A 25,466-nucleotide genomic window follows, 5' to 3' on the forward strand; every position below is an offset into this window, starting at 1 on the left:
CGTTCTGCATGCTCCTGTGAGTGATGCTATCGATCTTGTCCCAGTCGTCTCGCTGCATTCTGATACTTAGTTGGTAGAAAGGAAGATCAAAGAGTGTCTTAGATCGGCGAAGGAGAAAAGAGACCCACTTGCAATGTCGGGAATATACCGTATACCATGCACATGCGGAAAAGTTTATGTCGGAATGGCTGGACGATCCATTAACACCAGGATCAAAGAGCATAAGCGACATTGCAGGTTGGGGCAGGTGGAGAAATTGGCCGTGGCAGAGCACGCACTGAGTGACACTGACCACGTAATAAAATTCGCCGACACGGAAGTTCTGGCTGTAGAGAAGCACTATCACACACGCTTGTTCAGAGAAGCTGTAGAAATACAAAAACACGCGAACAGTTTGAACAAGAAAGAGGAAAGCCTTAAGGTAAACGGATCCTGGCTTCCCGTACTGCAGCGAACGACCGTCGCAGGTAGCAAGAGGAGAACCGCACCGGAAATGACCGTGGAGAAGCCCTCGGACGTTGGCGCGCCAGGTACATATAGTCTGCGCCCGCGAGCTCGGCTCCAGTTCACCACCGGCAATGGAGGGTGAAGCTTTGACAATGCCAGCCACTCGTGCTGGCGAAACGTCAGAAAAATCATTAGATGAACGTCGGCCGAAGAACCCGAGACAGAAACCAGTAGGCAGTTTGTCAACAAGTGGCCACGAAAGCCTCAACAATTTTGTAGTATAGGTAGTCTCTTTAGCAGACCTGCTGCATGTTCTAAGTGTTCTACCAGTAATCGCAGCCTTTGGTTTGCCAGCCCCACAATATTATATGTGTTATAGTTACAGTTTAAGTTGTTCATAATTGCGATTCCCAAGTATCTAGTGGAATTGACTGCCTCTAGATTTGCGTGATTTATCGTGTAACTGAAATTTAATGGATTCGTATTAGCACTTATGTGGATGACCTTATTCTTTTCTTTAGTTAATATTAGTTGCCACTCTTCGCATCATAAAGATATGTCTAAATCATTTTGCAATTGGTTTACATCTTCTTATGACTTTATTAGGCGATAAATGACAGCATCATCTGCAGATATCGTAAGAGGACCGCTTAGATTGTCTCCTACATTGTTTGTATACGAGTAGATTAGGAACAGTTCTTCCTTGGGCAGCACCAGGTATTATCTCTCTTTTACTGGAGGTCTTTCTGTCAGTTACTACGAACTGTGAGCTTTCTGACAGGCAATAACGAATCCAGTCGCACAACTGAGACGACACTCCGTAGGCACACAATTTGATTAGAAGTCCCTTGTGAGGAACGATGTCAAAAGTCTTCTGGAAATCTAGAAATACGGAATCACTTTGAGATCTCATATCGATAGCACTCATTAATTCATGTGAATAAAGAGCTAGTTGTCTTTCACAAGAAAAATGTTTTCTGAATCCGTATTGACTATTTGCCAGTAAATAGTTTCCTTCGAAATAATTCATGACGTTCGAACACAGCGCATGTTGCAAAAACCCAACGCAAATAGACGTTAATGATATAGGTTTGTAACTCATCGCATTATTCCTGTTTCCTTTCTTCAGGTTGGTGTGACCTGCGCAAATTTGCAGTGTTTAGGTGTGAATCTTTCGTCGAGCGAGCGGTTGTATATGACTGCTAAGTATCAGCTTCCTCTGAAAGCATAAAGGGAGGCAGGTGGTCGCTAGTAAAGTTCATGTGGACCACAGCTGCCTTGGTGCCTTCAGCTCATAGAATCCCCGGTGAATGTCCCCATAATATAACACTATCCCTGACGGTTTGTGTTCACAGCGTGATGCGTGTTTAGAGCACCCGATCGCCTGGACGACTGCGAATGCGGACTCGACCATCGACATGGTGTAGCAAGAAACGTGATTCATATCACCAGGTGGCACGCTTTCATTGATACAAAGCCCTATATCAATGACGCTGTGCCCATTGCAGTCGTAGTTGACTAAATCGTTGGGTCAACATCGGAAAACGTGGGGATCATCGGGTGTGGAACCCGATGTTAAACAATGCTTCGAAATACTTGCGCCTGCACTAGGATTGTGGTAGTCATAAGTGCCACAGATCACTGCCTATCCTGCTTTAGAGAGCGAGCAGGCCTGCGAACTCCAAGTCCTGTGATGAAGCGTGGACGCCCAATGCCTTGTCACCTGTTCGTGATTTCACCGTCCTTCAGCCACTTACCACAGACGCTGACGACAGTAGCACGTGAACAGCCGACCAGCTTCGCAGTTTTCGAGATGCTCTTTCCCAGGCGCCGGGTCGTAACAATCTGTCCTTTGTCAAAGTAACTTATGTCTGTGGGTTCCCCTGTTTGGGGACGGCACCCTCTCTAGAATGATTTCCCAATCGTCTCAGCTCCCCTTATATACTTTCCTTATCGAATCAGGTGCACACAACGCCACCAAGTGCCACTCAATCTGGTGGTCAGCAGTGATCGTAATGTGTTGGCTCATCAGTGTTTAATGACCATGCAGTCACAGCCGTGTTTTGGACTAGTTAAGCAGCTTCCATTACTGTGTGGCTCGATTGACTGCTGAGTAGGACGAAAATTTTCCGTTTACTTTCTTGAATGAGACCAGTTGAAAGATGGCGAAACTGACGATTTCGTCGACTTTACATTGTTGATATTTGAGACGCAAATTACATAGAGTGATATGTAGATCTAATTAATTTGATTTCAAAATAGCGTACCCCTTTATTTTTATTAAAGGTAATCCGATAGCGACTGCCTGTACATGAAGTACATGTAGGCGTTTTATTTCTTGAGAATTACGTTTGGCTGAGCTGGCAGTTTCACAGTCAGACAGCAGATCAAAGCGGGCCGATGGGCGCCACTAACTTAACGCAAGTACTAAAGGTGACGACGACGACAGGTAGACTGTTGTGTCCACACCACAGCACGTAACGCCGCCACTGGAATTCTGCATGAGATGACCGCCGCATTCACGTTCGTCAAGCGTTTTTCTGCGGCGAGGGCGTTGTAAAGTACAGCAAATCTTCCGAAAGGTGGCCAAAATGAGCCTCGGGCGTAGAATGCTGAGAAGACGGCTCCACTCTACCTACAGGAGAGTAATATACCGGTAGACACTACGCAGGCTCTGTGAAAGCTACTAGTATTTATGGCTCTACGCTCTTGGCAGAACACAGAAGGAAAGCTGTGAGGATTCTATAGGCGTCAGACTGCAACGTTCTCGTCCCAAAAATATCTGTAGCTGGGCCCTCTTATATATAAAGCAGAGCCGGCCCGTGTGACCGAGCGGTTCTAGGCGCTTCAGCCTGGAACTGCGCGACCGCTACGGTCGCAGGTTCGAATCCTGCCTCGGGCATAGATGTGTGTGATGTCCTTAGGTTAGTTAGGTTTAAGTAGTTCTAAGTTCTAGGGAACTGATGACCTCAGATGCTAAGTCTCATAGTGCTCAGAGCCATTTGAACCATATAAAGCAGATAGGAGTCTCTGGAGGGTTGTAGGAAAAACATGTTAACGCGCTCCTTTGAGGCACAGACAGGGCAGAGCCAAAACACATTCCTTTCTTTAGCTGTAGGCCGCTGAACGCCGAAATTAGGGAATTTCATTGGTCAGCCTGGTCTGACGTACTGGTTTTGGAAATTTTAGTTAAAAGGTTGTCTTTATGTAAGTAATTTATTAATTCGTCTTTCATAATTGATTCTATTATTTTTGAAAATGGTGACAGTTGGGAAATGGCTGGTGATTTTCTATGTCTTCTGAATTGATTATCTCCAGCAGAGGTACAACTCTTGCACGTTTTAAATACTCTAGAAATCCCCTGATGTGAATTATTCGTTTATTATGGTTCTTAAAGGATCTCTATGCATTGTTTCAGTACACATGTTGGTTTCTTCATCTAAGCCTACTGAGATTTTATTTTTTAGATTTTGTCTAGGGTTACTGACTTCATGCTCTGAGGCATGTAGCAACATCACAATTATTTACATGTGATTTATTGGTGTTTGGGAATTTTGCTGTAATTTCTCTGCAATACTTGAAAAATGCTCGTTCACATAATTTTCTATGTGCTGTGGGACATTTTTTTTTTACTTTAGCCTCCCCTCCGTATCAGTATGTTATTATGCCTCTGTTTGTCTCTCTGTGTTTCCTTTTTAATGGCTTCATTAAATGACTACTTTGCAGCAGTCACCGGGTTCCTATAAATCTTTATACACCTGTGATAGAAATTTAAGAACTCTGACTCATTACGACACATTTCATGGAACTGAAATAGTCTTACTTAAGGATTTGGTAGAACTTACTAATACCTGCAGTTTCAATTTGTTTTTAGGAGACATTAATACTGATATGGATAGGTTGGCAAATGTCTTTTCGAAGTTCAATTTTTTAAATAATATTGAGCGTTTAGAGATCAGATGTATCAACCTTCTTTTCCAATTCGAGCTCATACACTACTGGCCATTAAAATTGCTACACCAAGAAGAAATGCAGATGATAAACAGGTAGTCATTGGACAAATATATTATACTAGAACTGACATGTGATTACATTTGCACGCAATTTGGGTGCATAGATTCTGAGAAATCAGTACTCAGAACAACCACCTCTGGCTGTAATAACGGCTTTGATACGCCTGGGCATTGCGTCAAACAGAGCTTGGATGGCGTGTACAGGTACAGTTGCCCATACAGCTTCAACACGATACCACAGTTCATCAAGAGTAGTGACTGGCGTATGGTGACGAGCCAGTTGCTTGGCACCCATTGACCAGACGTTTTCAATTGGTGAGCGATCTGGAGAACGTGCTGGCCAGGGCAGCAGTCGAACATTTTCTGTATCCAGAAAGGCTCGTACAGGACCTTCAACATGCGGTCGTGCATTATCCTGCTGAAATGTAGAGTTTCGCAGGGATCGAATGAAGGGTAGAGCCACGGGTCGTAACGCATCTTAAATGCAGCGTCCACTGTTCTAAGTGCAGTCAATGTGAACAAGATGTGACTGAGACGTGTAATCAATTGTTGTGTACACAGTTCCGCGTAGGCAGCGTGTACACAAATCTCCCACTAGAGCACACAACAGCGCAGGCGCAGCACTTGTCTATCTCCGCACTACAAGATGGCGCTGCCTTAGAGACGGACCAAATTCTACTTTCGCTGATCTGTGTATTAATATGTAATGCAGCCAATGACATTGCTGCCAACATAGAACCTTTTCTCCTCGCGGATCACACTCGCGCAGTGATACCTGAAAGCGCGAGGTATTATAACGAGTGTACAGACCTCCAATTAGTCAGTCTGCATTTGTCTGCAACAGTCTGTAACAGTCTGCATTATTCTGTACCAGTCTATAGTCAAGTTTCAGTCTGCACCTAAGAAGATTATCATATTCCTGTACATAGCCATAAAGATAAATTTATAGACACTTTGTCAAGTATCAGAGATATGTAAGAATAAGATTAACGTACCAAGACCAAAGGAACTTCAGATTGTCAATTGTAAATAGCATCCAGAATCAAGTTACATAATGTTTATGCTCGTTATTATTTTAATAAATGTGTGTGAAAATTAATCAAGTTCTGTTTAAAGTTGGTCACCGTCAATCTGCTACTCTAAGCGTGCAAGTGACATTACTATCGTCTGACCTAACGGCAGAAGGTAAACACGCCACGATAAGACCACGAGACATATTGCTGACACTCGCCTACTTCGTTAGAGCGTCAATAATCTGATTGTGTGTGTACCGAAGGTCTTACAGTAGCACTCCACATCAATGGCACTCCATACCATCACGGCGGATGATACGCCAGTATGGCGATAACGAATACACGCTTCCAATGTGCGTTCACTGCGATGTCGCCAAACACGGATGCGACCATCATGATGCTGTAAACGGACGTTTTGCCATTCGTGCACCCAGGTTCGTCGTTGAGTACAACATCGCAAGCGCTCCTGTCTGTGATGCAGCGTCACGGGCAACCGCAGCCATGGCCGCCGAGCTGATCGTCCATGCTGCTGCAAACGTCGTCCAACTGTTCGTGCAGATGTTTCTTGTCTTTCAAACGTCCCCATCTGTTGACTCAGGGATCGAGACATGGCTGCACGATCCGTTACAGCCGTGCGGCTAAGATGCCTGTCATCTTGACTACTAGTGATACGAGGCCGTTGGGATCCAGCACGGCGTTTCGTATTACCCCCCTGAACACACCGATTTCCAATTCTGCTAACACTCATTGGATCTATACCAACGCGAGCAGCAGTGTCGCGATACCATAAACCGCAATCGCGATAGGCTAAAATCCGACCTTTATCAAAGTCGGAAACGTGATGGTACGTATTTCTCCTCCTTACACGAGGCATTACAACAACGTTTCACCAGGCGACGCCGGTCAACTGCTGTTTGTGTATGAGAAATCGGTTGGGAACTTTCCTCATGTCAGCACGTTGAAGGTGTCGCCACCGGCGCCAACCTTGTGTGAATGCTCTGGAAAGCTAATCATTTGCATATCACAGCACCTTTTTCCTGTCGGTCAAATTTCGCGTCTGTAGCACGTCATCTTCGTGGTGTAGCAATTTTTATGGCCAGTAGTGTATGTAGCTCATGTCTAGTGAAACCTTGTCTATTGATACACCTGTCTGCTACGAGAGTAACATTCACGAAGTCAGCTGCCATCAGTGCCGTCTCTAGCCCCTCATTAATCTGTCTCACAGCTCAATTAAGACGTAACCGACCATGATGTCGGGAGAGCGCCATACAGTGATACAATTTCACAGTGACTTCATTGGTACTTGTGGATACTGCAAAATGTGTTGCGAATAGATTTTATAATAAAGAAATAATAAATTAAAACGTGGCATCCGATGCTGTAATTTTACTGTGTGGACAATAAAAATGTGATAGGCTATAAACTGTTACCTGCTAATATCGTGGGAGGTTTCATCAACAAGAAGTTTCTAGAAGTTTTGAAACTATGTGTAATTTTTGTCCTAAGTCGCTAAGTGCTCTCATTTTCAATTACTGAATGGTTATAGTCTGGGTAATTTGCGCCCCGGGGGTTACACTGCCTCAGGACGTATACATAGTTTCTAACTCTAAAGTTTGATGTAGTGTGTTAAACTTTTAACGTTAGATTATGCCTCTTAATTAGAACATTATAACAGCAATTTAATTTTTAAATTCGGTCAATAATCATACGAAATACTTAAAATTAAAATTTCGTTAGCTCTGGAAGACGTTAAACAGGCAACCTGCAACAGACCTGGGTGACCAGATGACCGTTTAGTGATACACATCTGATGATCAGAAAAAGAAAAGAAGTATTAATATGTTGTTTGCATTTGGCAAAAACCCACGCAGAAACGTTATTTAAATAATTATTACTTCAAAAAGGGCTTTTCGATAACACTCTGAACTCTAAATGCGAAATTGGCAAAATGAACAGACTGATACCGCATTATGTTGTTAAATGAAGATACCCTACCCAAAGGTAAGAAATCTCATACCCCTAAAAACAATGCGGTCCAACTAAGCTGGCTGTAGAAGTAAGTTCAAAGAATGCAAGAAGACGGCACTGAGACGCATAGACCAATCCTCAAGTTGATGAAAATTTTACCTTACCATGCAGTTTACAGGACGCCGACTTTATCTCACACCATCAAATATGAGACTATATCGCCGCGAACACAAGTGAAATAACTCTTCCAAACACCACAGACAACAAAAATCAAGTTCTGATTAATCACGAATCCCTCATAATCGTTTCAGCACCGCTTCGAACCCATTCTTTTGTTGACTTCTTCCTCATTATTGGCGATTACAGTTGTTTTTCGACACTGGAATATCAGACCGGATTCTCTAAGATCTGATCACCTTTCATTTGAGACTTCTATCAAAATTATCGCAACTGTGCTTGAATACTACACACTTCTTTTCCACCAAACAATGAGCAAGCGACTTTGTCACCATACACGTCGATGAATCAATCCAGTCTGTCGGTATCACATTATTTCAACGCATAGCGCGCAGGATTCTGCACGAAGGCGTTAATGCTTACCGTTTTCAGGAATCCTCCGTCTGCTTGATGCAATGTCAACTGTTCCAGGGCAGATACAGAATGACGTCATTTGTTAAGCGAATATCTCTTCCTGATTTACAAACGAGTACATGGAAGCCTCAAGCAACTCCGAAAGCGCGTAAAAAGGTGACTTGAATAAAATTCTCCTCTTTTTAGGGCTCCGTATCCCAATCGGTGGAAACGAAACCCTTATAGGATCATTTCGTTGTCTGTGATTCTATCAGACTGTTAAGACCCCGCGTTCTCAGGGACGGGTAGAAGTGTCAAGTTGAAATTTATGTCGCGTATCGAGGGATACAGCACGTTAGGGACGCGAAAAATTTACGCTTCAAAGTCAATGCAGTCACAAGATACGGCGACATCTGGCACATATTTTTCCACTCGCAAATAGGTTCTAGAATCAGAGTAGTGGCACACAAGTGATAAGAGGAGCAAGTGAACTGGCAACACTCTGACAGTGTAATTTCCGTGGCTGAAATAATATGCCTATCGGATCTTCAGCGCTTTTTCAGGAGATCACGCGCTATCCGAAGATTTCCTCGCAATCGACTCTTTACTTGGATAAGTCGACCTACTTTCTAAAGAAGGCATAAAACTGGTTCCGTGATATATCTCAGAGATCCACTTGTTTAACTATATCGTTCGGTCGCCAATCAAAGACTGAAATAGCACTGGAATATACCTATATTCTATATTACGCTTTGGAAGGATTGGTTTGTGGGAGTAGACTGAGAGGGAGAAGGAGATAAAAGATGATAGACGACATAAAGGGAAGAGGAAATTATGCAGACCTGAAGAGGATGGCAGAAGACCGGACAGTCTGGAGAACTACCATGTGAAAACCTGCCTTTTGGCAGAACACTGATGACGATGATTCATGCGGGGTGCAGAAGCCTACATTGAGCCCTTTATCCCACGCAGACCTTGATTTCATGCAGTTCCACAACCTATATGGTTGATATCGGCTACTTGCCGAAAGAGATTATACCACAGACGTTTCCTTGAACACCTCCAGAGTACAGAAATCAATTCAACACCAGACTTTGACTACATCAGCAGAGCAGAAGATAAAATCAACCGATTACTGTTCGCTTGCTCAAAGTGCATAAGGAATAGCGGTTTTTTTAAACTTGTGTTGCTTGAAAGTGTAGTTTTTTACAGTGATCAACTTACGTTTCCATATTACATCAATCAACGTGAGCTTGATCTGACAAAGAGACCCATATTTTTATACTTTTCATTTTCTGTCAGTCACTTTGTTTTCCACAATATGTCAACTAATCTATCTAAAGTTGTGTAAATGAAATTTCTTGTTAAACTTTTAATTTTAGAGTTACGTATCTCAATCGATAATAACAGAACCCTTATAGAATCACTTTTTTGTCTGTATGTCCAACTGTTGAAATCCCCGTTCCTCAGGAAAGGGGAGACGTATCAAGCTGAAATTCATTTCACGTACTAACATCTACACTCCCTCTGCTACGTAAAAAGTTGAAACTTCTAAGTCAATACACTCAGTAGATACCACCATTTATGTTACATATTTTGAGTCTCGAAAATTCACTCATCAAAACCTATAAGACACTTCCCGGTGACAAGTTTGGCAAAAAGCAAGGTTCCGCAATGTAACTATAGGAAAAATCCGAAAATTGTTAATTTATAATTATATCACACGAAAAAATATTATTGTCATTTGTTATCTGAATGTCTGTCCGTCTGTTAAGATCGGGTGTACCTATCAAGTTGAGCTTTATGTCACATACTGCGGTCTATAGTTCCTTGGCGGTGTAATATATGTAAGCTTCCATGTCAATGCAATCAAAAGACACGGCCAGTTATGTCGCATATTTTGATACTCGAAAAAGCACACATCAAAACCTGTAGGGTACTTCCCGTCGGCCTAGAATCAAGACATTTGGCAAGAAGAAAGGCTACATGGTGCAATTCAAGGGAAAAAAGGAAATTGTTAACTTTTAATAATATCATAGAAAAAACATTTTGTCATTTGTTATACGACTGTCTCTATCAGCCCATCCGTTAAGATGTCTTTTTCTCAGGAACGGGTGGACGTATCAAATTGAAATTTATATCACATACTAAGGTCTATGGTCGCTTGGTGGTGTAAAAACGTTAACCTTCTAAGTTAATGCAACCAAAAGATACATTTATGTCTCATATTTCGGTATTCACAAACTCACTCATTAAAACCTATAGGGAACTTTCTGTTGAGCTAGAGTCTTGTAATTTGGCAAAAAACAAGGTTTCAAAGTGGATTTAAAGGAAAAACATCAGATCATTCTTGATTTTTAAATGTATCACATGAAAAAAGTTTTCTTTTTTCGTTTGTTATCGACTTCAAACTCAAAACTGAAACATTCCTGGATTGATAGATTAATGTCGATAGCAGACAAAAATCATCGAGATTCTCGATTCCTGGTGTTTTGGCTGTGCCCTCTTGTAGCGTTTTGTTTTGTAGTTCCTGAATGGATGAGGAGGGGGTGGTATAACAGATGGGTGGCCAGTTTTCACTCACTACAACACAAAATGCATACGTGGTTAAGATAACTTTATTACAGGAACCAATTGAGTACTTATCTTCAATGACATCCAGTCTAAAGTTCCGTGGTTAACAGAAACCAAATAATATGTACTAATTCTGGAATCTTCTCCTTCTCCGTAACACAACTAAATACAATGAATAACATTCCCTCACAGCTAGCTGAGGTGCGAGGCGACGACTATCACTGTGGAAGACTAGAGCACAGTGCGAAGTATTGAGGTGCAATGCGAACTGAGTTCCGATGCGGCGTGCTGAGGTACTAAGGTTGAGACAGTTCGGTTTTTTTTTCTTTATTGGATTTCAATTTCCACCCCCACCCCCCCCCCACCCCCAGAGGGGGGAGGGGAGCGGGTTTGCAGTAGCGTAATATGCTGCTCTGTCCTACAAACAAGAAAACAGGCGATAAAACGGTGACATTGTAAAAAACTGTAAATTGGTGGTAAGTTGTGGAATTTAAAATATAAGAACACTGTGGTGACGATGCGGATGAAGAGACACAAGAAGTGACAGACACAATTAAAAAACATGGTGACAGTCTGGTTTCTGTTCGCACGAGATAGAAAATACAACTAGCGACAGTATGGCGGCTGTTCGCAACACTGACAGGGGACGCACTACAATGAACACTCACTTATAACAGCACTATACAGGTGACATGGCAGGAGATGGAGTAGGGGGAGGACCCGGACCTATGAGGGGGAAAAGGAGGGAGGAGAGGAAAAGATAAAAGGGGGAACCGATGGAGGGAGGGGACATAGAAAAGGGGGGGGCTAGGTGGTCACGAGAAGAAGTGGGAAAGGAACTGGAGGGGAGAGCAGAAAGGACTCAGGGGAGAGAAGGGGGGCCGAGAGAGCGTAGATGGGGAAAAAAAACAGGATGGAAGGGGGGGAAGAGGGAGCCCAGGGAAAGGACTGAGGAAAGGAGGAGGAAGTGAGGATCAGAGTTGATAGGAGGGATAAATGGAGGGAGAGAGGGCATTATCCAGGAGGGGAAGTTGACAGAAGCCACCTTGGGAAAGGAAATGAAGGGTGTAGAGATGGAGGGTAGGGGGGACACAACAGTGAAGGTGTGGAAGATAGCAGGGATTGGAGAGGAGAGAAGCAACCAGGGGTTGAGGGGGGTCAAGGCAGCAGGAGGTGTAGAGCATGTTTGAGGAATAGGAGCAGATAGGGGAAAGGAATCAGGTCGCAGAGGATCCGCTCGGGGGACGAGAGGTGTATACGGAAGGCGAGGCGGAGTGCATGGCGCTCGAGGATCTAGAGGGACTTATAGAATTTGTGTGTGTGTGGGGGGGGGGGGGGGGCAACAGCTCGGTCGGCGGCGGCGGCCTAAATGCACACTAACCAGGGGGTGTTATCGGCGCGTGGTCTGGGGGGGTGTCTTGGTCTTCTCTTGTCATAGGCGAGCCTAGTTCGGCGCCTGCTATACAATGTGTCCTAGTGCTGACCAGTGTGCTGGCGAAGGCTTACGACAGCACACCCACTATGGATGAGCTGTCTATATACGTAATTTAATTTGTACAGAACCTTCAGTGCGTGGGTCCTACTCGCACCTCGCCAAATTTTATATTCCCCATACTATTTCAATCATTTTATCCACCGTTTGACTGGCTTAATTGCTTATAGTCTCCAGAGGCTAAAAAAAGATAATTTTGCGAAAGTCACATCTTTATCTGCAGGAAATTCTTAGGGCTGCAGGATCCGTCCTACGCTCTGTGTCCACTCTGTCAGTTCAAAAAGTTTCGAGGCTGCGTTCTCAAAAAATAAAGAAAAGTTAAAATTGTGATTTTAATGCTTCAGTTGTTCTACATAGTCTCCCCTGCTTGAGTACAATGCATGGATCACACAATCGTGTGAAACCATCAGAAAAGTCCTTCTTTGGTACGTTATTCGAATCGCGTGTCACATTGGGTTCAATGTCAGTTTTGACCCTTAATGTGAATTTCTGCACTTGGTCGTCTTGTTGTAGATTCGTCACCCATGGAAAAGAACTGTCCGCGTTTTGGATTTCAATCAAGTCGTAGCAGGCATCCAAGTGTCGTTGTCTTGGTTCGGGAGTCAAGTTGTGCGCAACGAACTTTGCCATCACTTTGCTCTTCCTCCAAACATTCTGGAGAATGTCTTTAACGCTTGACTCAGAAATGTTGCTCCATTACGGTTTGTGACACAACAACACTGACGCACTGCTCCTCGGACATTTAATACTCTACGGCCACAACTGACGGGTTCAATGCACATCTGTTGTTTACAGTTATTAATTCAAGCTGTCAGCGTTGTTACGGCGCTTACGTCGCTTATACGCCAGGAATAAAATCAGTCTCGCAACTTTTTGCGAGGACACTGTATAAACATTGACACAGGCGCACTTCAGCTAAGAAAGGATTGCACTGGTAGCGTTACTGAATGTTAAGTGCAAACGTAAGTCATTTTGATATTCAACGACATTATACAGCATTTTTTTTATTCGTAATACCTATTCTTAAGTATTATTTTATTTTTAAGACAAGTGGAATTCCATTCACTGCTTACAACAGGTAAAGCAACTGAGATGCTGAGAGTCATCGGGCCCAAAGTACAGAAACATAGTATTGAGAAAAATAGATGGTCTGAAAATCAGATTTATAGACAAACAACCAGTCTCACAGGTCTCAACTGTTTTTTAACCAAGTCTCAACATTCTGTACTTCCTATGAAAAAAAAATCTATCGACTTTATGTTATGAAATGTTAATTAATATTCAATACTGCATTTGTTGTTAGGCGTTAATCCACAAAATTTCCATGTACAGGCTAGTGATAACAAGGTCTTCTTACAGTTGTTAAGTTTCTAACTAATGTGAAAATAAACCCGAACATAAAAAACAGGTACCAAAAGCACCACATACGCAGTTATGACCTATTCTAATATGGTCCTCGTTGTCATCAATTACGTGAATCACGTTCTGTGGCATGAGGTTCAGATAAAGCTTTCAAAAATTTTGGTAACATTTTCGAAGAACAGCGATCTTGTAAGCTACGTAAAATTAGTGAAAAACAGTCTAGATCGCAATGGTTTATAAAACAATTTTAATCTATAAACCATTGCGATCTAGACTGTTTTTGACTAATTTTATGAGATAAAAATTCCGATGTACCTCCGATTATGAAGTACTACTACGACGTACATGATGCAAACGCTAAATTATGTTCTGTACCCTAGATAACTAGCGAGCAGTGAAGAGCAACAAAATTATACCTTGTGCTTTGGGTCGTTACGGAAATGAGTATCCAAGAAATGAATGAGACAGCTTTCCGTGGGTGTTGTACAATGTGAGGCTACAGATATAGACAAAGCTGGTTCATCTTAAGATCAACAGATAGAAGGAGCATCCATACAGGCTAAAACCTCAAAATCGATGACATTGCGTTTTAAGCCCTTATGGTTCTCAACGCTTCAATTGACTGGCCTCAAAACAGTTTGGATGTGTTAAAGCAACAGAAACATAGAAATATCTCATATTATAAAGTATGCATTACCACTAAGGGTCACTGAAAAACTTGCAATAGCTATAGTGACAAATATCTAAATAAATGGACTTCTTGTCTGTTATGTCTGATTTTAATCTGACATTAAGGGTGAGTTCTTGTTTAATCAGATTAAATTTTAAAAAAATAGAAATATCTATAAAATCCTTACATGTCAAACGTAACAGTATCCCATAGAAATAAAAGCTGCTTACCAAATGCGCGTTGGTGAGCGATACGCAGTCTATTATCTTATCACACCGATGCAAATACACACAATAGCCTTGAGGTTAAAATAACGTGTATGGTTCCCGAACACAGACTACCAAAAATTTTTATAGCCCTGTAACACTGACTCACTTGATGTTCATGTCACTTTTCAAAAAATCTCTTAATGACGTAATTACGTGGATACAGCCGTGTGCTGAAATCGTCAGGAAATCTCGCATGTTATTGTCAGAATGCACAACTGATGTCACGCAAGGATATGCCATGTAGGGCCACTCCAGAAATACTAGTTTCGAATTTAGGAGTCACGCATATGTATCATGAAACAAGTGTGGAACGAAATTTAGAAACCGTATTATTACGGAACTGTAATATAAAAAAAACTCAAATGAGAATTAAAATAATGAGATAAATTAATGCAGAATTAAACTCATCTAAAGAAAAACATGAAGAACACCCGAAAATCAAAGGGAACGGTTTCATGAGATGGCCACAGAGGCCCCCCATCCCTGCAGGACACAGCAAGCGCTAAAGCTACAATGATGGTCATCATGGAAGGCACCTTTCAGATGATATGGTATAGTAGTAGTAATAGTAGTAGTTTTGTTCGTCCGTATATCTCTTTTACACGGATACTGGACATGTCTTGGTACTGCAAAGAACGAAACCATGCGGCTATGTAGTGCGTTAAGTAATAAGCTATGAACCTGGCTATATGTTGCAGTGAGCAATTTGTTGCACTCACACTGAGAATAAATTTTACGTCGTGTGCTTTATTACTCGCTCTTTGGACAAACCATGTATGTAGCTATCGGTTAAAATGCTATCTGGCTTCTATTCCCACATGAATTATCCATTTTGGGTCGTAACTAAATCAATGACAGTTACTCTTTACAAAAGCCAAGTTGACTTCCCTTCGTGTTGGGGAACCGAATACCTGGACGTCTTTCAAAGTTCATGTGACCTGATCTTATGAGTACTTATCTTCAGAAATTCGAAACATTTTCCAGTGATCAATGTAAAGTTTTCGATGTTTCCACGTAAAGTGCTGTTTTAGCGTCTGTACCCCACTTGTACAACAGCAAATGAAATGTTTTCGTTGAAAAGAAATTTATAATGCCCAATAATTTGTCTGTAAAATAAACATATTTCGTAGCTACATGGTGATTTTTTCTTATACTTCTTTATATTTTCTTTGTGCGATGACGATTTCATGTTCATTTAACTTTATGCTAATGCTCAAGGTTTTCACAGTGTATGGCTATGTGCAGTAGGTCAGTGTAAGAATAGATAAATTAAGACTAAAACTATTAGTACATAAATACACAAAATATTGTTTAAATAGATGGAAAAATAGGATGCTGTTTAAATGACACTCTCTTTGAAGAACGTAGCCATATTCTCCACGTTCATACTCTACCTCAGCCCTAAGACATTAGTTTTTGTTGTAATTTAAGCTACGGTCACTTGTGATTCTCTCTATCTTCGCCAATTACATTATAAAATATCTTCACATAGCCTCGCCTTTCATAATGAACATAAAAATGTTTCTCCGGTCTCGACAATGCTAATCAAAAGAAGTACGAAATCCTGGACTGGTGGCAAAAGCCGCTAACGGGTGGTAATTTTTCCCTCTACATATAGAGGTTCACATCCGTGATAGTTGTGCCCAAACGCCCATACAAATGCGGTAGTGCTGAATTCTTATTACTGACACCTTTACACGTTGCTCTTTCCACACCGCTATGTAGATCATGGCACACTGTAAGCATAAGTGTTTATTTCTTATTAAAGAACAGCCTCATACAGAAAAAAGTCTACATTCAAGATCCTTCTGAAGCATTTGTTGTCTTAATAGAACTGCATTTGAATGAAATCGTTGACATGTTACTTCGAAAACAAAGGTAATATATCTGATATACCACATCCGTTTATTTAAAATTTGTGACCGTTACTGAAGTACTTTTTCACACTGAACAGTTTTTTAACAATCAGTGTCACAAAGTTACAATTTCTAACAGTCAAATTAGTAATAAAGGATGGAACTTTGTTTTTACTTTGTGTGGAACTCATCAACACGCACGCCGCAAAGACGCGAATGCCACACCAATACCTTACCTAAATGTCAGTGCTTATATGCCCGCATTGCATATGAGCTGCAACAATACCTTGTACCTTATGCTATTTACAGTGGCAAGGGCGAAATAAGCTGTCAGTCTTGAAATTTACTTCCTCATTCATTCTGAGTAATAGTCTCGAATTGTCAAGTAGTCAGCAGTAGCAATGACAAGCGCTAATTCTCAGCACATTCAGTGCATAAATCAGCCTTGAATAAGCATGGCGACTCCATCACGTGTCAAATAACGTAGTTTTAACGAGAGAAGTAAAATTGGAAACCTAATGGTACCTCCCGTCTACAAAGATATTTGTCGACTTTCAAGCGAATTCATTATCATCTCACACACTCATTTTGTAGTGACAGCTCGACTGACAGAGATGGATAACACTACAACCCCATTATATTTATTAAGATCGCTCTAAACTTGGGAACAGGGAAATGAAAAAAAATAATCAAGCTATTTCGCTGTGATAACATCCATCCTGACAGTAAGCATCCGTAGCGTAATCTATTTTCTTCAGTTCACTTTTTAAAAACGCTTTTGTTCCAAACGGGTTTCTGTACACGAAGACATGCCATTTCGCTGAAACTGAATTCTTTTACTGTTTGCGTATTTTCGTTGATTCTGTGAGTAAAAAGTATTTTGCTGGCACAGAACACCAATCCGAATCGTTGCCTATAGTGGACAGTAAGCCAGCAGTTGTGCTATTCGACCACGCCTGACGGACCGACAAAAACTGTCGCAGTATTTCTTTGCCGAAATTCTCCTCACGCACTTCTCTCTTCATTTGCAGTTAACTGGATGCCAGTCTTATTGTTCTCATGTTTCGATTAGTATAATTTTTGCTTATACGGTTTTTCTGTGGTGCACACTCTTTTCCGCCAACAGAACGACTGCTCGCTCGAGTTCAGCCAATAGTGCAGCTGATCATAGACACGCCCATTATTTTGCAATTTGATTTTCAATTTGACAGCTGTATGAGGCTCTAAATGGACACCTGGATTTCATATACTTTGCCTGATGCCTTCTGCCCACTATCCAGACGAGAAGAATAACATTAGTTCTATGTGCTCCTCACATCTACATATACGTGATTACTCTGCTATTCACAATAAAGTGCCTGGCAGAGGGTTCAATGAACCACCTTCAAGCTGTGTCTCAACCGTTCCACTCTCAAACGGCATGCGGGAAAAACGAGCACTTAAATTTTTCCGTGCGAGCCCTGATTTCTCTAACTTTATCGTGATGGTCATTTCTCCCTATGTAGGTGGGTGCCAACAGAATGTTTTCGCAATCGCAGGAGAAAACTGGTGATTGAAATTTCATGAGAAGATCCCGTCGCAACGAAAAAGCCTTTATTTTAATGACTGCCACTCCAATTCACGTATCATGTCTGTGACACTATCTCTCCTATTGTGCGATAATGCAAAACGAGGTGCCCTTCTTCGTACTTTTTCGATGTCATCCGTCAGTCCCACCTGATGCGGATCCAACACCGCACAGCAATACTCCAGGATAGGGCGGACAAGCGTGGTGTAAGCAGTCTCTTTAGTAGACCTGTTGCACCTTCTAAGTGTTCTGCCAATGAATCGCAGTCTTTGGTTTGCTCTACCCACAATATAATCTATGTGATCGTTCCAATTTAGGTTATTTGTAACTGTAATCCCTCAGTATGTAATTGAATTTACAGTCTTCAGATTTGTGTGACTTATCGCGTAATCGAAATTTAGGTGATTTCTTTTAATACTCATACGAATACCTTCACACTTTTCCTTATTCAGGGTCAATTGCCACTTTTCGCAGCATGCAGATATGTTATCTAAATCATTCTGCAAGTCGTTTTGATCATCTGATGGCTTTACAAGACGGTAAATGAGAGCATCATCTGCAAACAATCTAAGACGACTACTGAGATTGTCTCTTATGTCGTTAATATAGATCAGGAACAATAGAGGGCCTATAAGACTTCCTTGGGGAACGCCGGATATTACTTCTGTTTTACTCGATGACTTTCCGTCTATTACTACGAACTGTGACCTTTCTGACAGGAAATCACGAATCCAGTCGCACAACTCAGGCGATGCTCCGTAGGCACGCAGTTTGATTAGAAGACGCTTGTGAGGAACGGTGTCTAAAGCCTTCTGGAAATTTAAAATATGGAATCAATTTTACATCCCCTGTCGATAGCAATTATTACTTCATGAGTATAAAGAGCTAGTTGTGTTTCACAAGAACGATATTTTCTGAAACTGTGCTGACTATGTGTCAATAAATCGTTTTCTTCGAGGTACTTCATAACGTTCGAATACAGTATATGTTCCAAACCCTACTGCAAATCGACGTTAGTGATATAGGCCTGTAATTCAGCGGATTACAACTACTTCCATTTTTGGGTATTGGTGTGACTTGAGCAGTTTTCCAGTCTTTAGGTACGGATCTTCCTGTGAGCGAGTGGTTGTACATAATTGCTAAATATGGAGCTATTTTATCAGCATTCTCTGAAAGGAACCTGACTGGTATACAATCTGGACCGGAGCCCTTGCCTTTATTAAGATATTTAAGCTGCTTTGCTACGCCGCAGGATATCTGCTTCTATAATTCTCATCTTGGCAGTTGTTATTGATTGGAATTCAGGAATATTTACTTCGTCTTCTTTGGTGAAGGAGTTTCGGAAAACCGTGTTTAATAGCTCTGCTTTAGTGGCACTGTCATCAGTGACTTCACCGTTGTTATTGCGCAGTGAAGGTATTGATTGCCCCTGGTGTGCTTTATGGATGACCAGAATCTCTTTGGGTTTTCTGCCAGATTTTGAGACAGAATTTCGTTGTGTAAATTATTAAAAGCATCTCGCATTGAAGTACGCACCATATTTAGAACTTCTGTAAAACTTCGCCAATCTTGGGGATTTTGCGTTCTTTTAAATTTGGCATGCTTTTTTCGTTGCTTCTGCAACAACGATCTGACCCGTTTTGTGTACCATGGGGGATCAGTACCATCACTTATTAATTTATGTGGTATATATCTCTCAAGTGCTGTCGATACTATTTCTTTGAAAACATTCGACAACTTTTCTACGCTTACGTGATCAGATCGGAAGGAGTGAAGAGCTTTTTTATCAGCTTTTTTAAATAGATATACTTTTCGCAACCATTTACGCTTCGAGTGGGCTCATGAACTAATTGTTCAAAATAATTTTCTGCGAAAGCATTCAGTACAATTATGGATGGCGTTTTATGTCTGTGGTCGGCTTTAAACGTATAAGTTTTCCAGCATATCGAGGGTAGATTAAAGTCGCCTATGACTATAATTGTGTTAAACATACTGAATTTATTGCTTTCCAATGAGAAAATAATGATCAGAAGTTATTTAAAGGCGAATTTTATTTTATCTTTCAAGAACACAGTACATGAAACACCAAATGATCTGTTAATGCGAAAAATACCGAATTTCATCTTGTTTTGGAGTCTACGTCAATCTATACGTTCACCTATAAAAACCAGAGTTGTGGTCAGTTACTGATCAGAGGAAGACAACGGCATACGACGACCAATTAAACCAAGTCTGGGAAAGCACTGATGTGTTCCAATCTACCTTCTGGCAGAGGACAGCTTCACGTTTTGTAAATTTAGTCGTTAATGCTATTTCACGTTGAATGATTATCTGTTAAACATCTTGTATACAATAGTTGTATGATGAGACGTGCCCAATGTCCTTATTGCACTCCTGAGCACCGTACTACTAGACATACTCCCTCCAAAGATTTCCAGTGAATGCATAACACTCGACAACTCGTTGTCCTGTTGCAGGCAGGACGTTCGGCGGGCCCAGCAAACGGAGAACTACTCACACCTGCAGAAGTTCTACATGCGCACCTTCGAAACTTTCGCCGAGATCTGTGCGCTTTTCAAGGTAAGCCAGTCAGCTGCACTACTGCCAGGAAACATTTGCTGTTTCACGTGTGCTACACTACTTGTGTAATGAATGTGAAACAAGGGGCTAACTAGTTCTGAAACACAGGACGCCATCACTGTTTCCACTTCATTGGTTAAATGTCTGAGCCGGTCGGAAACAAGACTCCCTAGAAACTACGCGATGGATTTTTGTCCCAATTTTTATAGCCAGTAGTGGAAAATAGGCAATGAGGTATCAAATCGACAAGCGTGAGATCTGGTTTTGCAAGAAAAGGTTTAATTGCTTGAAAGTAATCAGTGTAATTAAGAGACACTCAAATAGTAGTTTGATGAAATTTTTTGTAGGAATTTTCATAGCCAAACCATGAGTGCAAAATGGACAAATGAAGTATTAAAATGACCAGGGTCAGGTCTAATTTTGCAGAAACAGATTTGAGTAAGAAAGAAAGAAAGAAAGAAAATATATTAGAGAAACACTTGACACGCCGATGAATGATGCCTGAAACCATGTACAGTAATTCAGATGGCGACTGAGAATTTACAGTTTGAGTAAGAATTTTAAAATTTTAAAGAACAGTAGAGGATTTTTTTGGTGGAACTTTAAATTATCAGTAAGGACATCGTCTGATGTACATGATTCTAGCATCATTCCAAGGCACGTCAAATGCTTCTCTAACGAAATTTTTTCCTTATTTTTAGACAAATGACTTCAGACGACATTTCGCCTCTTTTCAATTATTTTTGTTTGTTTTATAATTAGTTTTGATTTTGGATTTGTCGCACTGTTTGTTTGGGACTCGGCTTTAAACTGGACAGCAAGTTCAATCGTGTTGTGTTATTAACTGTTGTGGGTTGAGTATCCTGAAGGGCTAAGAGGGAATTCCAGTTTCCCCTTCACCTAGCTGTCCGTAAGTCAATATTTTTTTTAAATAATTAGGCAAAATTAAAGTTGTTCCAGATAAACGTTGATACAGCACATCATTAAAATTCACAGAAGTGCAGTACACGATTATCATGGCGAAGCACTTCACCATTGAGAGAGACATGAACTTCCAGATCGTGTGTCATCCAGCCGACCGAAAGAACAGAAAATCTTAACATCTAAAAGCATTTCTGCTCTCATCTTCTTTCTTCATTATTCGTAGTTCCGATTACGTGAGAAATTATATTTAGTATCCGAGAACAGAGACAGAATAACAGAGATGATTTGGGAAACATTAGCCATCGATAAGTTATCTAAAAAGAAGCGAAATCTTCAAGTTTCTTTTTTTAGACGTACTTGTTATCTTGTATAATTATCGTTTCCCACCACCGTGTCCTCCAAGGTCATAGTTCACATATTGATTCTGTATCAACATAGCAAATATATCCCAGACTTTTCGTTTGTTTCAAACATACTTTTATACACCATGTAACATTTGTTGCTAAACTCCAATAACAGTTTTTATTATCAGTTGCAGCATTTACTCTTTTTTGTCTTTTTTTGAGAATTAATGTGTCGAATACAACATTACTTTGATTTCCTTTTATGTAACTTCCACAGTGTATAGCATGGTAGTAATTAGTTAGCAAATAATTATCAAGTAGTGCGCATTATTCTTTTTTTTTTTTATAAATTCGAGCATTTCTTACGTTACAATCCTGAATAAGTATTTTTCTTAGTACTTCACTTCTAAAAGTAGTAACACGATATCATGTGAGGTATTTTCAAATTGTGAATCGATAAGGGTCCTAATAAAGCGTGTGTGTGAACATGCCTTTAGTGGCAGTTTACCATCTGTCTGTTTCTCACCTTTGGCATAATCAGTGCATTGATCACTGAAAAAAGTGCAGCAGGCAACCTACTTCATGGAAGCACAGTGTTTCAGAATCACAAAAATGGTTTCGTATGTTCTCGATGTGTGAATATTCGACTTCGAGTCTGAAGTTTCGAGACGGATTCCGTAGTCGAGTTCCCACAATTCACCTGTCACACGACTGAAGGTCCGGCGACGTTGCTGCCCATCGGACATCATCAGCAGAACTTTTTTGTGCTACAGGAGGCCTTACTTCTTACACCCAACATCGATTCGGATTCTCCACCTAGCATGGACGTGGACATGTCAGAGGTACTGACAAGGGGGATCACGGATTTACTTCCGACTTTTTACACTTTTAGTAGGCAATTAAAACAACATAATGTGCAAATAATAAGGTGAACTTCCGAGGAAACCGCAAAAGAAGTTTTACGCTTCCATTGTGTGACTGATGTACCTGTGCGAAGATTCTGGTCGTAAGAAATCGTCGAACTGACGTGTCGTACAGCGCACTGGAACGTAGTATGGCGCACTGTCAACGCGGTAACGCTAGATTCAGGCGTACGTTCGATCTGGTACTTTACTGTGAACAGAAAAAAAATTACTTGAGAGAGACTCCACAGGATGCATATTGCGGATTCGCCTTTATGTGTGAACTGCAACGTCCCATATAGTACTAGGGACAGAAAGTTGGCTGAAACCAGACGTAAACAGTAATGAAATCCTAAACTCAGATTGGAATGTATACCGCAGAGACAGGCTGGACAGTGAAGGGGGAGGCATGTTTATAGCGATAAGAAGTGCAATAGTATCAAAGGAAATTGACGGAGAGCCTAAATGTGAAGTGATTTTGGTGAAGGTCACGGTTAAAGCAGGCTCAGACATGGTAACTGGATGTCTCTATAGGCCCCCTGGCTCAGCACCTGTTGTGGCTGAGCACCTGAAGGATAATTTGGAAAATGTTTCGAGTAGATTTCCCCACCATGTTATAGTTCTGGGCGAAGATTTTAATTTGCCGGATATAGACTGGGAGACTCAAACGTTCATAACGGGTGGCAGGGACAAAGAATCCAGCGAAATTTTTTTAAGTGCTTTATCTGAAAACTACCTTGAGCAGTTAATCAGAGAACCGACTCGTGACGATAACATATTAGACCTTCTAGTGACAAACAATCCCCAACTATTTGAAACAGTTAACGCAGAACAGGGAATCAGCGATCATAAAACGGTTACGGCATCGATGATTTCAGCCGTAAATAGAAATATTAAAAAGGGTAGGAAGATTTTTCTGTTTAGCAAAAGTGACAAAAAGCAGATTTCAGAGTACTTGAAGGCTCAACACAAAAGTTTTGTCTCAAGTACAGACAGTATTGAGGATCAGTGGACAAAGTTCAAAACCATCGTACATTATGCGTTAGATGAGTATGTGCCAAGCTAGATCGTAAAAGATGGAAAAGAGCCACCGTGGTACAACAACCGAGTTAGAAAACTGCTGCGAAAGCAAAGGGAACTTCACAGCAAACATAAACATAGCCAAAGCCTTGCAGACAAACAAAAATTACGCGAAGCGAAATGTAGTGTGAGGAGGGCTATGCGAGAGGCGTTCAATGAATTCGAAAGTAAAGTTCTATGTACTGACTTGGCAGAAAATCCTAAGAAATTTTGGTCTTATGTCTAAGCGGTAGGTGGATCAAAACAAAATGTCCAGACATTCTGTGACCAAAATGGTACTGAAACAGAGGATGACAGACTAAAGGCCGAAATACTAAATGTCTTTTTCCAAAGTTGTTTCACAGAGGAAGACTGCACTGTAGTTCCTTCTCTAGATTGTCGCACAGATGACAAAATGGTAGATATCGAAATAGACGAGAGAGGGATAGAGAAACAATTAAAATCGCTCAAAAGAGGAAAGGCCGCTGGACCTGATGGGATACCAGTTCGATTTTACACAGAGTACGCGAAGGAACTTGCCCCCCCTTCTTGCAGCGGTGTACCGTAGGTCTCTAGAAGAGCGTAGCGTTCCAAAGGATGGGAAAAGGGCACAGGTCATCCCCGTTTTCAAGAATGGACGTCGAACAGATGTGCAGAACTATAGACCTATATCTCTAAAGTCGATCAGTTGTAGAATTTTGGAACACGTATTATGTTCGAGTATAATGACTTTTCTGGAGGCTAGAAATCTACTCTGTAGGAATCAGAATGGGTTTCGAAAAAGACGGTCATGTGAAACCCAGCTCGCGCTATTCGTCCACGAGACTAAGAGGGCCATAGACACTGGTTCACAGGTAGATGCCGTGTTTCTTGACTTTCTCAAGGCGTTCGATACAGTTCCCCACAGTCGTTTAATGAACAAAGTGAGAGCGTATGGACTATCAGACCAACTGTGTGATTGGATTGAGGATTTCCTAGATAACAGGACGCAGCATGTCATTCTCAATGGAGAGAAGTCTTCCGAAGTAAGAGTGATTTCAGGTGTGCCACAGGGGAGTGTCGTAGGACCGTTGCTATTCACAATATACATAAATGATCTTGTGGATGACATCGGAAGTTCTCTGAGGCTTTTTGCTGATGATGCTGTGGTATATCGAGAGGTTGTAACAATGGAAAATTGTACTGAAATGCAGGAGGTTCTGCAGCGAATTGACGCATGGTGCAGGGAATGGCAATTGAATCTCAATGTAGACAAGTGTAATGTGCTGCGAATACATAGAAAGATAGATCCCTTATCATTTAGCTACAAAATAGCAGGTCAGCAACTGGAAGCAGTTAATTCCATAAATTATCTGGGAGTACGCATTAGGAGTGTTTTAAAATGGAATGATCATATTAAGTTGATCGTCGGTAAAGCAGATGCCAGACTGAGATTCATTGGAAAAATCCTAAGTAAATGCAATCCGAAAACAAAGGAAGTAGGTTACAGTAAGCTTTTTCACCCACTGCTTGAATACTGCTCAGCAGTGTGGGATCCGTACCAGATAGGGTTGATAGGAGAGATAGAGAAGATCCAATGGAGAGCAGCGCGCTTCGTTAGAGGATCATTTAGTAATCGCGAAAGCGTTACGGAGATGACAGATAAACTCCAGTGGAAGACTCTGCAGGAGAGACTCTCAGTAGCTCGGTACGGGCTTTTGTTGAAGTTTCGAGAACATACCTTCACCGAAGAGTCAAGCAGTATATTGCTCCCTCCTACGTATATCTCGCGAAGAGACCATGAGGACAAAATCAGAGAGATTAGAGCCACACAGAAGCATACCGAGAATCCTTCTTTCCACGAACAATACGAGACT

General features: G+C 41.3%; 1 protein-coding gene across 1 annotated transcript in view; it reads left to right on the plus strand.

The window, feature by feature from the left end:
• The window catches only part of LOC126458793 (probable E3 ubiquitin-protein ligase HECTD2), a 344,272-nt gene that overhangs the window by 86,838 nt on the left and 231,968 nt on the right, over nucleotides 1-25,466 (plus strand). The window contains exon 3 of the mRNA XM_050095818.1: nucleotides 20,279-20,381. Coding sequence (XP_049951775.1) covers nucleotides 20,279-20,381 — 103 coding nt within the window. The remainder of the gene's footprint in view (nucleotides 1-20,278; nucleotides 20,382-25,466) is intronic.

The sequence above is a fragment of the Schistocerca serialis genome, chromosome 1 (assembly GCF_023864345.2).
Source record: "Schistocerca serialis cubense isolate TAMUIC-IGC-003099 chromosome 1, iqSchSeri2.2, whole genome shotgun sequence".
In the NCBI taxonomy this organism is placed as follows: Eukaryota; Metazoa; Arthropoda; class Insecta; order Orthoptera; family Acrididae; genus Schistocerca; species Schistocerca serialis.